General features: G+C 52.6%; 1 protein-coding gene across 2 annotated transcripts in view; it reads left to right on the forward strand.

The window, feature by feature from the left end:
- The window catches only part of CREB3L1 (cAMP responsive element binding protein 3 like 1), a 54768-nt gene that overhangs the window by 37553 nt on the left and 3610 nt on the right, over positions 1-13605 (forward strand). For both annotated transcript variants that reach the window (XM_068161489.1, XM_068161491.1), the window contains exons 6-10: positions 133-282; positions 1074-1132; positions 4926-4994; positions 7377-7476; positions 13387-13507. In XM_068161489.1, the coding sequence (XP_068017590.1) occupies positions 133-282; positions 1074-1132; positions 4926-4994; positions 7377-7476; positions 13387-13507 (499 nt within the window). The remainder of the gene's footprint in view (positions 1-132; positions 283-1073; positions 1133-4925; positions 4995-7376; positions 7477-13386; positions 13508-13605) is intronic.

Here is a 13605-nt window from a genome sequence, read left to right on the forward strand (position 1 = left end):
TGCTGAGCTGTGACCCCAGGAGCTGGTTGAGAGCAGCATTGTGCTGCATCTGATTGTACTGAGCTCTTAGCTGCTTTAAGGAGGGTCACTGGCATAGAACTGCTTGCTGATGGCTGCTCTCTGTGCTTTCAGAAGTTACAAGGGACCTCTGGCCCACTGCTCTTGACTGAAGAGGAGAAACGCACCTTGATTGCTGAGGGCTACCCCATTCCTACCAAGCTGCCTCTCACCAAAGCAGAGGAGAAAGCACTGAAGAGGGTCAGGAGGAAAATCAAGAACAAGGTGACTGCAAACAAAATGTAACTATGCAGTTTCCATGACTCCAGAGCATCCTCAGCTGGCCAGCACTATAGTTACCCTCAGCTCCTCAGCTGCTCAGAAAAGTTGGGATCCTGCTTTTGATTAACTGGCATGAGCCTCCCAGCACTCAGAAATGGTGCCATGGGGCATCTGCACACATGCTGGGCATGGAGCTGTATCTGAGGAGTGTGGCTGCCAGCCCAGCTCCTGGGTGTGTGTCCCCTGGGATGGGGCCAACAAGCTAAGGCACACTGGATCAGACATAGGGACCTGGCCAGGCCTCGCTGTGGGGCAGGGAAACCAAAGCTATCGTGTGGTGCAGGATGGCTGATGCACAGGACTCATTAGCCAGGCAGAGGCTGTGCAGCTGTAGGTTGTGATTAGCAAGCATCCCATGGGAGGAATGATAAGGCCCTGAATTAGTCACCTAGTGACTCAGAAATGGTCTGGAGCACTATCTGCCCAGATGGCCCAGCACATACCCACGTGAGTCAGAGGAGTTCAAAGCAACCCTAAAGATGCTCTCAGCAGCAAGGGGGTCAAGCATACTGCAACAAATGGTTGTGGCCTACAGGCTAAAGAAGGCTGCATACCTGCAGCATCCATCCCTCCCAGACTTGGCCTGGAGACCAGTAGGAATGGCAGACTAGAGGACAACTTTCCCATTTACCTTTAGAGTGCTTTGTGTGCAGGGAACAGACAAGATAAGAGATACAAAGAAATATCTAGAGGCTCATGATACTGACTCCCCTCTGATGGCTGCCCCCTCACAGATCTCTGCTCAGGAGAGTCGCAGGAAGAAGAAAGAATATGTGGAATGTCTAGAGAAAAAGTAAGTTTCTTCTCCCTCTTGCCTTTGGAAATGGAGCCCTATCCATGCACAGCCCTGCTTTCTAGTGGTTTTGTCTCTGAAGTGCTCAAACAGTACAATTCCTTGCAAGGCTGGCTGCACAGAAGTTTGCTTTGGGATCCTGCCCCTACTCCCCTCCCTCCTAGAAATCATCTTACAGGATAAAGATCCCTCTAGAAACCTTGAGTTTCCAACTGTTTAGTTTGGCTGGTCCCCTGCAGAACACAGGACATTTTGGCTACCAGCAAGGTGGGATTTGGGGTAAGAGTCATGTTTTCCCTACTACAAGAGAGGGCTTTTGTGTTGACCACAGCTTTTCACCCCCAGCTTTTCTCTGAAGAGTGAACAGATAAGCAACTGATAGCAAGAAAACCCTTGCACTACAGTTATTATTTACTGTTATATACAGTTATTAATAACTATGACTTATTCCTCATGCTCACTGCCTTTCCACAGTTCTCTGCATGAGTTTTGTTTTTCTTTCTCCTTGCAACCCTGAGGTCCTGCATGCATGGCAGGTGTAAACCTAAGGTGACATCACAGGGCATTTACAGGGTAGAAAATGACTCCTGGGGCTCTGATCCTAGGGTTCTCCCTGTACTAGCAGCCTCTGATGGGCATTTCCAGACAAAGGATGACAGGATCCAGGAGCAAATTCACATTTCTGTTTAAACACCAGCTTATTCCCTGTTATTAACACCACCTGTTAGCAGAAAAACCTCAGTGTCCCAACCCAGTTTTAATTACCTCTTCTCCCTGGTGCTATTTGTTTGTCTTCTCTAAGTGCACAGAAATGCTGAATAAAAACAGGTGACTCAAAGCACCTGCAGGTTCTCATGCCCCTTCACAGGCAGCACCTTAGCATCTGTGTGTGTGTGTCCAGGCATCAGAGCACTTCACCTCCAGCTCGTGTCCCATGCTGACAGCCAGAGCCTTTAGGCTAGGCCTGGGGAGCTGGCTGGCCTTGCTTAGGTGGTAGGTCCAGGGCCCTCCATGCTGGGGCCTCTTGCCCAGGCATGGCCATGGTGTACCTCACATAGCCCACACACAAGGGGAAGGCAGGAGGAAACACAAACCTACTGGTGGGAATATTCAGGGTGGAAAGAGATCTTGGGTCACTGTCACACTTCAACCATCCTGATGAAGACCTGTTAAAATAAATAATACTGTGAAATCCTCACAAAAGAAATAACACCTGCACTGGTGTGAAGTATTCACATGTACAGTGTGGATCTCTGCCCAGTGAAGCAAATGGTTGTATGGTTATGTGGTCCTGCTCTGGCAGGAGGGTTGGACTTAAAGTATCATAGTATCCTTCAGGGTTGGAAGGGACCACAAGGATCAGCTAGTTCCAACCCCCCTGCCATGGGCAGGGACACCCCACACTAGATCAGCCTGGCCAGAGCCTCATCCAGCCTGGGCTTAAACACCTCCAGGGACAGGGCCTCAACCACCTCCCTGGACAACCCATTCCAGGGCTTCACCACTCTCATGGGGAAGAACTTCCTTCTCACATCCAGCCTGAATCTCCCCACCTCCAGCTTCATTCCATTCCCCCTAGTCCTATCACTACCTGAGATCCTGAGAAGTCCTTCCCCAGCCTTCCTGTAGGCCCCCTTCAGATACTGGAAGGCCACAATGAGGTCACCTGGGAGCCTTCTCTTCTGCAGACTGAACAGCCCCAACTCCTTCAGTCTGTCCTCATAGGAGAGGTGCTCCAGCCCTCTGAGCATCCTCCTGGCCCTTCTCTGGACACCTTCCAGCACCTCCACATCCCTCTTGTAATAGGGGCTCCAGAACTGGACACAGTACTCCAGGTGGGGTCTCACCAGGGCTGAGTAGAGGGGGAGGATCACCTCCCTCGACCTGCTGGCCACACTTCTCCTGATGCAGCCCAGGATCTGATTGGCTTTGCAGGCTGCAAGTGCACACTGAGAGCTCCTGTTGAGCTTCTTGTCCACCAGCACCCCCAAGTCTCTCTCCTCAGGGCTGCTTTCCAGCCAGTCACTGCCCAGCCTGGATTTGTGCCTGGGGTTGCCTTGACCCAGATGCAGGACCCTGCACTTGCTCTTATTGAACTTCATGAGGTTGGCTTGTGCCCACCTCTCCAGCCTGTCCAGGTCCCTCTGGATGGCCTCCCTTCCCTCCAGCGTGTCTGCTGCACCACACAGCTTGGTGTCATCAGCAAACTTGCTGAGGGTGCACTCAATGCCACTGTCCATGGCACCCACAAAGATGTTGAACAAGCCTGGTCCCAGGACTGATCCCTGAGGGACTCCGCTTGTCCCTGGCCTCCACTGGGACATGGAGCCATGGACAGCCACTCTTTGGGTGCAGCCATCAAGCCAGTTCCTTATCCATCTAGTGGTCACCCATCAAACCCATGTGTCACCAGCCTGGAGCCCAGGATGTGGTGCAGGACAGTGTCGAAGGCTTTGCTCAGGTCCAGGCAAACGACAGCAGTTGCTCGCCCCTCAGCTATTAATGTTGTCACCTGCTCATAGAAGGCCACCAGGTTGGTCAGGCAGGATTTGCCCTTGGCAAAGCCATGCTGACTGTTCCCAATCACCTCTTCACTATTCTTCTGAGCCAGTAGTGACTCCAGGAGGATCTGCTCCATGATCTTTCCAGGCACAGAGGTGAGACTGACTGGCCTGTAGTTCCCTGGTTCCTCCTTCTTACCCTTGATCTCTGGAGGTCCCCTCCAACCCCTAACGTCCTGTCATCCTGTGACACTGCCACAGTGCTGTGACAGATGGCTTTCAAACAATGCCAGGTTTATGTCAACCAAAAGCAGCATTCAGTGAATTTTTAAAGTGGAACAAGTCTCTGGTCAGCTTGGCTTTCTGCTAGGGCTGGTTTGTCAAAGCCTGCACTCAGGCCCTTCGCCATTCGGTTCGGCACCTTTGCTGCTAGCCCAGTTTTAACACGGAACGCCTGACCCAGAGAGTGCGCTGGAAACCTCCATCAGGATCAGGCTGTGTCCCTGGCCTGCCTTCCTGCGGGCCTGGAGACTTGCCCCTTCCCTCGTCCCAGCTGTAGCCTAACCGCTTTCCCGTTCCGAAGCGGTGGGAAGGAGCCTGCAGGTTCTCTGCTGCCCTCAAGTGCCTGCAGCCGGAGCTGGCCCGGCGCTTGCACAGGGCTGCCTGTGCTTGAAACCCGAGGCACACGGCCAGCACTGCTTCGGTCTGAGTGGCAGAGGTTTCGATTGGTGTCCCCTGCTCCCTTTCCATGCTCCTTAGGGAGGTTTGGAATAGATGGAAGTGTCTGCATAACTTTGGGTCTGTCCTGACTTGATCAGCCTGTTGCCAGGTGCTGCTGGTTCTCCCAGCCTGACCTGGGAGCTGTCATATTGTTAACTCTCCCCCTGCAGTCTCAACCCTGGTCCATCAGGGCTGGCTGCAGCCATATGGGCCAGGAACATCTGGCTCCAAGACCATATCTGCAGGTAATGAAGGAGGGTGCTGAGCCTCCACAGTGCAGGGGAAGTTTAGGATCGAGGTGAGGAGAAAGTTCTTCACTGAGCGAGTCATTCATCATTGGAACGGGCTGCCCAGGGAGGTGGTGGAGTCACCATCCCTGGAGGTGCTCAAGAGGGGATTGGACGTGGCACTTGGTGCCATGGTTTGGTCATGAGGTCTGTGGTGACAGGTTGGACTTGATGATCTTTGAGGTCTCTTCCAACCTTGGTGATTCTGTGATTCTGTGCAAGGAACACATTGTCTGTCTCGCTCCAGTGTTTGTACCTAACTGGCTATGGGGTTTGTTCCTGCAGGGTTGAGACATACACAACAGAAAACAATGAGCTCTGGAAAAAGGTGGAGACCTTAGAAAATGCAAACAGGTAAGAGGGGCTAGACCTGGCCCTCAGTGGGCAGGGCAGGGTGGGTGTGAAGGGAAGCCAGGGGAGTGGGGAGCAGGGGAGCAAAAGGAGCAAGGCAGGCTGCCTCCGCTGCTGGTGGGACCGGCGCTGCTTGGCCAGGCCCTGGTTTGCAGCCCATGGCAGCAGCGAGGCAGCTGGGTTTGGTTAGTGAGCCTGGAATGTTTGTGTTGGGACAGACAGGCCACGCTGCAGCAGTGAGGGGAGGGAGGGAGGGAAGGCGTGTTTCTCCCATGTCTTCCTCCTCCCTGCAGCCCATTGGGCTGGTGCTGCCTTCCCCATTGCCCTCCAGGCCTCTGGCTGTCTCCAGGGCAGTTCCATGGGGCAAGCCTTCTCACACCAGCCTCTCAGCCCCACTGTTTCTGGTCTTGGGCTCTTTGGAGGAGCACAAGGCTCCAGGTGTAATGTGGCTGTTGCAGGTTTCTCTTGAGAAAGAGCTGAGCAGACTTGGTGGATACAGGAACAGCCCATTCCTCTGATAAAGGCAGAGATCCCAGCTTCCACTATACCCAGGGCACCTCCCTGTGCATGTGGTACCCTGGCCCTTGCCCTGCCTCTACTCCTTGTAAAGCAAGCCCAGACAATCTCCCTCCCATCTGCTGCTGCTGCTGACCTGAAAGGAGCAATCTGCTCCCACAGCCCCAAAGCAGGCCCCTGGCTCTCTTGCTCAAGAATCTGGTGAGCATTTGCACTCCTAACAGGCAGAGCTGGCCAGCTGATCACCAGGGGAATTTGCTTCCTTGGAAGCAAATAATGAAGCCCTCCAGCTCTGCAGTGGGGATGGGGAGCAGGAGCTGGAGGAGAACCCAGCTCTGCTCAGTCTCACTAGGTATAGCAGGTGTGAGCAAGGGCAGGGTCAGCTGCAGGGCTGGTGAGGGGGACACTCATTTCTATAGTCCCAGTTCTATCAACTCCAGCCCTATCTGAAGGAGAGAACTGCAGCCAGAGAGCCATTGTCTCCCCTTGCCATCTCTGCTGCCACTACAGCTCATGGAGTACTCCCTGAGGCTGCACACCTTCCTTCCATCTCTGACATGAGTGCTGTGGCCTCATCTTCCAGGCCAGCTGCTGGTGCTGGGATCAGGGGTTGTCAGGCATGGTCTGGCTGAGGAGTGTGAGTGGCCAGAGCCTCCTCTGCCACAGACACAGCTGCCCAGCTGCTCTTCTCCGTGGGGCACAGCCTGCTGCCCAGCCTCTTCAGGAGCACAGGCAGCCCCACTGCTGAAAAAGCATGAGCCCTCCCCAGAAAAGTCAGGAGATTGGCCAAAAAGCCAGGAAATTATTATTATATTTTCAAAATACACATTGCATTCTTTGTAGCTGGGTTTGGTCTTTGAGCAGTGCCAGGGGGATGCTCTGTGCTTCTCTCCACGTGTACGAGGAGCGGAAGATGATTTGGAAGGACATAAAGCTGAGATTCTCCTGCAATCTCCTGGCTCTTAGGACTTGGCATTTTATAAAAGCTCCAACATATTTGTGTGTAGCAGTCAGTGCTCCCAGGGGGGGAGACACAGTAGTCTGCACTACAGTAACTTGCAGCCCTTGGGAACTGTGGGCTCTGCAGCCTCCTTCATCCCAGATTTCTTCACCAGCCTGGTGAAGCGCTTGGTAGCTCGTGGTAACACACCTAGCAGTTTCATTTTCACGTGCCCCAGTGCCTGTGTTCAGTGAAATGGGGCAGAAAGACCTCAGCACGTGTTCCAGCAGGGCAGCCAGAGAATGCATCAATTGCTGAACTGGAGATTTGGCTTTGCCCACCTCCCTCTGCAAAGCTGCCAAGCCTGGAGATGCTGACAGGGATTACAACTAGTTTGTAGTTCCCTCTCCACCATATGGTCCAGGGCACCAGTCGAGTTGCAGGATGTGTGTCTCTGAGTGAAGTGGGAGCAGGCAGGCCTGTGCTCAAGGTCTGCACTGACTGCAAAGTTCAGTCTCCATCCCAGAGGCTGCTTTTCCTGGTAGCCTGCCTCTCCATCACGCTGGGAGATGGCACCCCAGAGTCTTAAATGAATGGCACATTCATCATGGTGGCTAGCTGCAGGGAAAGCTGGGGTGAATGGATCTGCTGGTGAAGAGGCCAAGGGTGTTACCTCACTGTGACAGACCCTTGGGGCATTCCTCACACAGTTCCTCTACACTTTATATCTCAAACTCACCCTTTTATGTCTCTGGCTCCCCAAGCCTGTCTGGCCAGAGAACTTGGGCGAGATACAGCAAGGGAGAGATGCTTCTTTTCACAGGAAGGGAAATTCAAGGTAAAATGTGCAGGGGGTAGTAGTATTCTTGCATCACATACTGGCTGCTACCTCCTTATCAAGTTTTGGTTTGGGTTGTTTCCTATCCCAGGACTCTGCTCCAGCAGTTACAGAAGCTGCAGGCTCTGGTAGCTGGGAAAGTCTCCAGACCTTACAAAATGGCTTCCACGCAGACCGGGACCTGCCTAATGGTATAAACTTCATTTCCATCTTCCTTCTTGGCCATGCTTCCCCTGACAGCTTTGCCAACTGCCTGTCTCTGTCCCTCTTCTCTGCCACCTGCCTCTGTTGCCAGCTGCATCTGCTCTCCCCTTTTGCATTAAGAGTCAGCAGGAGCGGGCCCTGTGTCACACAGACCCCGGCAGCGTCGGTCGCTTGTGCAACAGCAGCAGAAGAATCCTTTGCAGTTTTGCTGTCTTGCTCTCTGGGCAGAGCAGCACTTTGTTTGCTTTGCATTTAGCTATTGGCCATTCAACAAAAACCCTCAATGAGCTTCCATCGAAATGGGTCGACTTTCCTCTTGCTTAATGTGTAACTCAGCTGGGCAGGCGAACGCTTCAAGCATTCCTCCCAGTGGGCATTGCCTTGTGTTTACCAGCAAGGAATGGCATCTGTGCTTGCTCTGCCTGCACATCAGGCTTTGTGCAATCCAGCTGGAATCCTCTTCAAGCCTCCCTTTTGACTGCACAAAATGATTGGGGGGTGTCTGCTGGGCTTGATAGTCCCCGCTTGCCTCTCTCAAAGCGGAGGACGATGGTTCAGCAAAGCTGGCTTCACTGTGGAGCTCTGGGCCGTGCCAGTGCCATCAACAGAGTCAGTTGCTTATTTCTTTGTCTCATTTTTTGCCAGGGGGGAAGTTTCTGATCCATGATGAAAACATAACCTTCATCCCTGCGATGCCTTTGCGGGATTGGCACTCTGGCTGCTTGTGACAGACATGTCAGAGTTAGTTATCTCTATCCCCTTATCACTCCTGTGCTGTTAACAGGCATGAAACACAAACAGATGGGGAGGTGCTTGCCCCACTTTCTCAGCACCCTCGGTGTCCTGAGGGGCTGTTTTTCACTCTTGGTTCAATCAGTGGCCTTGGTTCCAGAGCCCCTGCTGTGTAATTTCCAGCACTTTCTCCTTTCAAAACCTGCTCCGATTTTTGCTGCTCTTTGCTGCCCCCATCTCAGACCAGCCTTTAATGACTGACTGTCTCTTCTGTTGGCTGCTCTCTGTCTTCTTTCCCAAATTCTTTCCACATATTTGGGTGTGACCCAGCTGGGCCCAGTGACTCACTGCTCCTTAATGTAGCAGCTCATCAGAGCACCCCTGGCTCCAGCAATTCTGTATGCCTAGTACCTGGAATGTGGAAGTCCAGAAGAGGTGCCTTCCAGGCATTCCCTGTGCTGTAGGCTGATAAAACACCTGATTTAGCTTCCCAACAATGTCTTATCTCTCTCTCTGCTGCTGCTTTCTTTCTGTGGCATCCCAGCCCACACACCAACTCTCTCAGGCTTCCTGGCTTTGAAGCATTTCAAGAATTTGGAGTTTGCTTTCTATCTTGGGCCAGCTCCTCTCACAGGCCTCACAGGTCCCCATTTTCCATTTTCAAGTGCAGCACCCCTTATCACAACAGATAGGTGGAGTCATCATCGTGCCTTGCAGCACGGGAGTGGAGCAGGGTGCCCTTCTCTTTTAGCTCTGTCTCATTCCTGCTGGGTATTTATCCAGCCAGTTCCTGAAGTTCCAATGGTGAGGAGCCCTCAGCCTCCTCGGGAAGATTGTTTCAGTGCTTTGTTACCTTTCCCAGATGAAGCTTTCTTGCTCTCTCATTTCCATCATTCTTGAAATAGCTGAAACCCATTAAATGTTCTCCTACCCACTGTAACAAGCTCAGTTTACCCTCCCTTTGTGCAGCTGCATTTTACATATTTGAAAACTATTGTTTTCCAGCAGCTCCCTTCAGCCCACTCTGCTAAATCACCATGATTTCTTCAGTCTTCCCTTGCAGGCTGAGTTACTGAGTCACTGCTTGTTCCCAAAGCTCTCTTCTAAGACCTTCTCTGATTGCCTTGAAGCTTTTTGGAAGTACTGGGCCCAAAGCTGGCCACAGTGTTCCACCTGAAGGCCGGCACAGAGCCAGCCAGAAAGCCTTATGGCGCTGCCTGGGCCGAGGCTTGGCCTTTGTAAAGTGATACCAGCTTGTGTCCACCTCACCCTCCATTCGAACTCAAAGGTCCTGCTCTGCACAACAGCTTCCTGCCCTTGTGGTCACTGATGTGTTTCCTCTGCTAATCAGTCCTGCCACCTTGCAGGCCTCAGCAGGGCTCAGCATTTGTCTGTCCGCTGTTCTCTTGGACCACTTCCCCCCGCGGTCAAGATGGTTCTGAGTTGGAATCCTGACCAAAAGCCATGCTGCTTGTAGTCTCTCCCATCTGCAGATTTGATGCAGTCCATCATCCCAACCAAGCTTTAAAATGCTGGATCATGCCAGAGCCATAACAGATCTCTCTGCTACTCCATCTGCTACTTCCTCCCAGTGTGACAGTTGAACTATTCGATAACCATGCTCTCAGGATGTCTTCTGCTGATTAATTTTTGCCTCCACCTTTCCAACTGGTTTTGCAGTAGTTTCCTCTAGCTTTGTTTCCCTCATTTATTAAGGAGTCAAAACAGTGAGTTGGTCAAAAGCTATGAGGTGAGTGTTACTCAGAGTCAGCCCAGAAGTTATTGTTATAAAGTGTTACACAGTCTGATCTGGAACCAAACCAGAACATCAGACAGAGTTAAAAACTCATAGAGTCATAGAATTGCCAGGGTTGGAGGGGACCTCAAGGATCATCCACTTCCAACCTCCTCTGCCATGGGCAGGGACACCTCACACTACAGCAGGTTGCTCACAGCCACATCCAGCCTGGCCTTCAAAACCTCCAGGGATGAAGCTTCCACCACTTCCCTGGGCAACCTGTGCCAGGCTCTCACCACTCTCCTGGGGAAGAACTTGTTCCTGACATCCTAATCTGAATCTACCCACTTCTAGTTTTGTTCCATTCCTCCTATTCCTGTCACTCCCTGACACCCTAAAAAGTCCCCCAGCCTTCCTGTAGGCCCCCTTCAGATACTGGAAGGCCACAAAGAGGTCACCTCAGAGCCTTCTCTTCTCCAGACTGAACAGCCCCAACTCCCTCAGTCTGTCCTCATAGGAGAGGAGCTCCAGCCCTCTGAGCATCCTCGTGGCCCTTCTCTGGACACCTTCCAGCATGTCCAGATCCTTCCTGTAATAGGGGCTCCAGAACTGGAGGCAGTACTTCAGGTGGGATCTCACCAGAGCGGAGCAGAGTGGGAGAATCACCTCCCTTGACCTCCTGGCCGTGCTTCTCTTGATGCAGCCCAGGATGTGCTTGGCTTTCTGGGCTGCAAGTGCTCACTGCTGGCTCATGTTGAGCTTCTCATCCCCCAGCACCCCCAAGACCTTTTTTTCAGGGCTGCTCTCAAGCCAGTCCCTGCCCAGCCTACATCAGTGCTTGGGATTGCCCTGACCCAGATGCAGAACGTTGCACTTAACTTGAAACAAAAGAGAGTAAAAACAACGAGCCTGGTTGAAAGCCATGTTAAAGCAAGATGTTACCCATGCTGCTCTTCCCTAGCCCAGAAAGCTTGTTTTGGTTCAGAAGAGAAGAGCAGGCTTCACAGGGCTTGCTCCCCTTTCTGGAAGTTGTCTGTTTGGCTGTGATAATTCCAAGCATCAGCTATCCAGAATTTATTCCCCCCCTCCCTGTTTTTGTGGAGTAGGGGTTCTAAATTGTGCCCCTGTACTCAGCACTGGTTAGGCCACACCTTGAGTTCTGTGTCCAGTTCTGGGCCCCTCAGTTTAAGAAGGACATTGAGACACTTGAACATGTCCAGAGAAGGGCAACAAGGCTGGGGAGAGGCCTTGAGCACAGCCCTGTGAGGAGAGGCTGAGGGAGCTGGGGTTGTTTGGCCTGGAGAAGGGGAGGCTCAGAGGAGACCTCATTGCTGTCTACAACTACCTGAAGGGAGGTTGTAGCCAGGAGGGGGTTGGTCTCTTCTCCCAGGCAACCAGCACCAGAACAAGAGGACACAGTCTCAAGCTGCACCAGGGGAAGTTTAGGCTGGAGGTCAGGAGGAAGTTCTTCACAGAGAGAGTTGTTGGCCATTGGAATGTGCTGCCCAGGGAGGTGGTGGAGTCACCATCCCTGGAGGTGTTCAAGAGGGGATTGGATGTGGCACTTGGTGCCATGGTTTAGTCATGAGGTCTGTGGTGACAGGTTGGACTCGGTGATCTTTGAGGTCTCTTCCAATCTTGGTGAGTCTGTGATGGGCCTGATATGATCTGCTCTGACAGCATCTACCCTGTCCACATTCAATTTCCTTACCATTAAACCAGGCATAAAGAGTCTGGACACTTAGAATCTCTCTTTCCATGGTGTGATATCCCTGTGCTGGTTTGTTTTGGTCTTCCACATCTCCTAGATTCCACTGGTGCTCAAAACTACCTTGATGTCCCAGCTTCTGTGTGGCACTTGGCCATGGCTATTCCGAACCAGGGGTTCCTCTGAAAAGCAGTCGAGCAATTGCTGGCTGTCCCAACAGGTGTCCCCATAGGTCAAGCTTAGCCAGCTGATAACTTCGGCTGCAGAAATCACCAGCAGGGGCATCGCTCTTCGACATGCTCACTCTGAGCACGGAGCTGGCGGCTGCTAGCTGTGCACCGCCCACGGCATCCGTGGGGACTGAGGTAACAAACATTTGCCTCCGTCTCATTTCGCAGGTGTTCCCTCTTGCTCTGCACTGCTCGCTCTCTAAGCTCTGCAGAGTCCCTTACGAGCGCCCCTGACGCCTCGCCCTGAGGCGTTACTGTTACGGCAGGATTTGCAGGCAGGTGCAAAACTACCAGAGGGAGATTTCCTCTGCCCCTCTCCTTTTGTCCCTGTCCAGTAGCTCTGACTAGTCTGCCTGACAGCAGAAAGCACAAGCACATGGTCCTGCATACTTGCCTGTCAAGCATGAATTTAACCCTTTCCTTGGACTCTCCTTCCTTGCTAACAGAGGCAGCTGCAGTTCTTTACAGAATCGCATCAGAGGGTTGGAAGGGACCTCAAGGATCATCCAGTTCCAACCTCCCTGCCTTGGGCAGGGACACCTCACACTAGATCAGGTTGCTCACAGCCACATCCAGCCTGGCCTTCAAAACCTCCAGGGATGAGGCTTCCACCACCTCCCTGGGCAACCTGTTCCTGTGTCTCACCACCCTCATGGGGAAGAGCTTCCTCCTCACATCCAATCTGAATCTACCCACTTCTAGTTTTGCTCCATTCCCCCTAGTCCTATCATTAGCTGACACCCTAGAAAGTCCCTTCCCAGCTTTCTTGTAGGTCCCTTCAGATACTGGAAGGCCACAATAAGGTCTCCTGGGAGCTTTCTCTTCTCCAGACTGAGCAGCCCCAACTCTCTCAATCTGTCTTCATAGAGAGGAGCTCCAGCCCTCTGATCATGTCCAAATCTTCCTTGTAATAGGGGCTCCAGAACTGAATGCAGTACTCTAGGTCAGGTCTCACCGGAGTGGAGCAGAGGGGGAGAATCACCTCCCTTGACCTGCTGGCTATGCCCCTCTTGGTGCAGCTCAGGACAGATCTGCTGTCATTTCTGCCCTTGCCTGGACAGTAGCTGCACTGTGCTATGTGCTGTGGTACCTGGCAGGTTTCTCTCAGTGAGCTTGTTTTCTTGCAGCCCACTCTGGCTCCTATTGAGCCAATGGTTGGGTTCCCTTTGGTCAAGGCAGAGTTGATCCCTTCTGTTCGGTCTCTCTCCCTCCAATTGTTCCCCAACCTATCCTTTCACCATTTCTTATCAACTAGACAGGCAAGTTCTCACCACTGAAGCTGAAATATTTCGAATAAAGTAGTACAAGAAAGCTTCTGACTTCCCTTCTTAGATTTGCAGCAGAGATTAGCAGAGTGAGCCCTTTCCCTCCCCGGGGACCACAGTGACCCAGTTGCCAGCCTGACCATAGGTTCTCACACAGCCTGGTGGTAGTGCGCGGCAGCAGGGGGAGTGTTTCCTCACTAACTCTCTGCCGCTCTCCTCTCTAGGTACTGGCACTCTGCTTCGTGCTGATCCTGGGATCCCTGATGCCCTGCCTCCCCGAGTTCTCTTCAGCATCACAGACAGTGAAAGCATCACCGGCGCCAGACATTTACACAGCTAGTAAGAGTGAGTCTCACGTGGTTCCTCCTCTCAAGCCCCTTGTAGCTCCTCTCTCAACACTTCTGCTTCAGGGGTGGTGTCCTCCCCTCAGTGCCTACCCTGTG

Source organism: Melanerpes formicivorus, unplaced genomic scaffold, assembly GCF_026170545.1.
Source record: "Melanerpes formicivorus ecotype bairdi unplaced genomic scaffold, bMelFor1.0.p_v2 SCAF_58, whole genome shotgun sequence".
Taxonomy (NCBI): domain Eukaryota; kingdom Metazoa; phylum Chordata; class Aves; order Piciformes; family Picidae; genus Melanerpes; species Melanerpes formicivorus.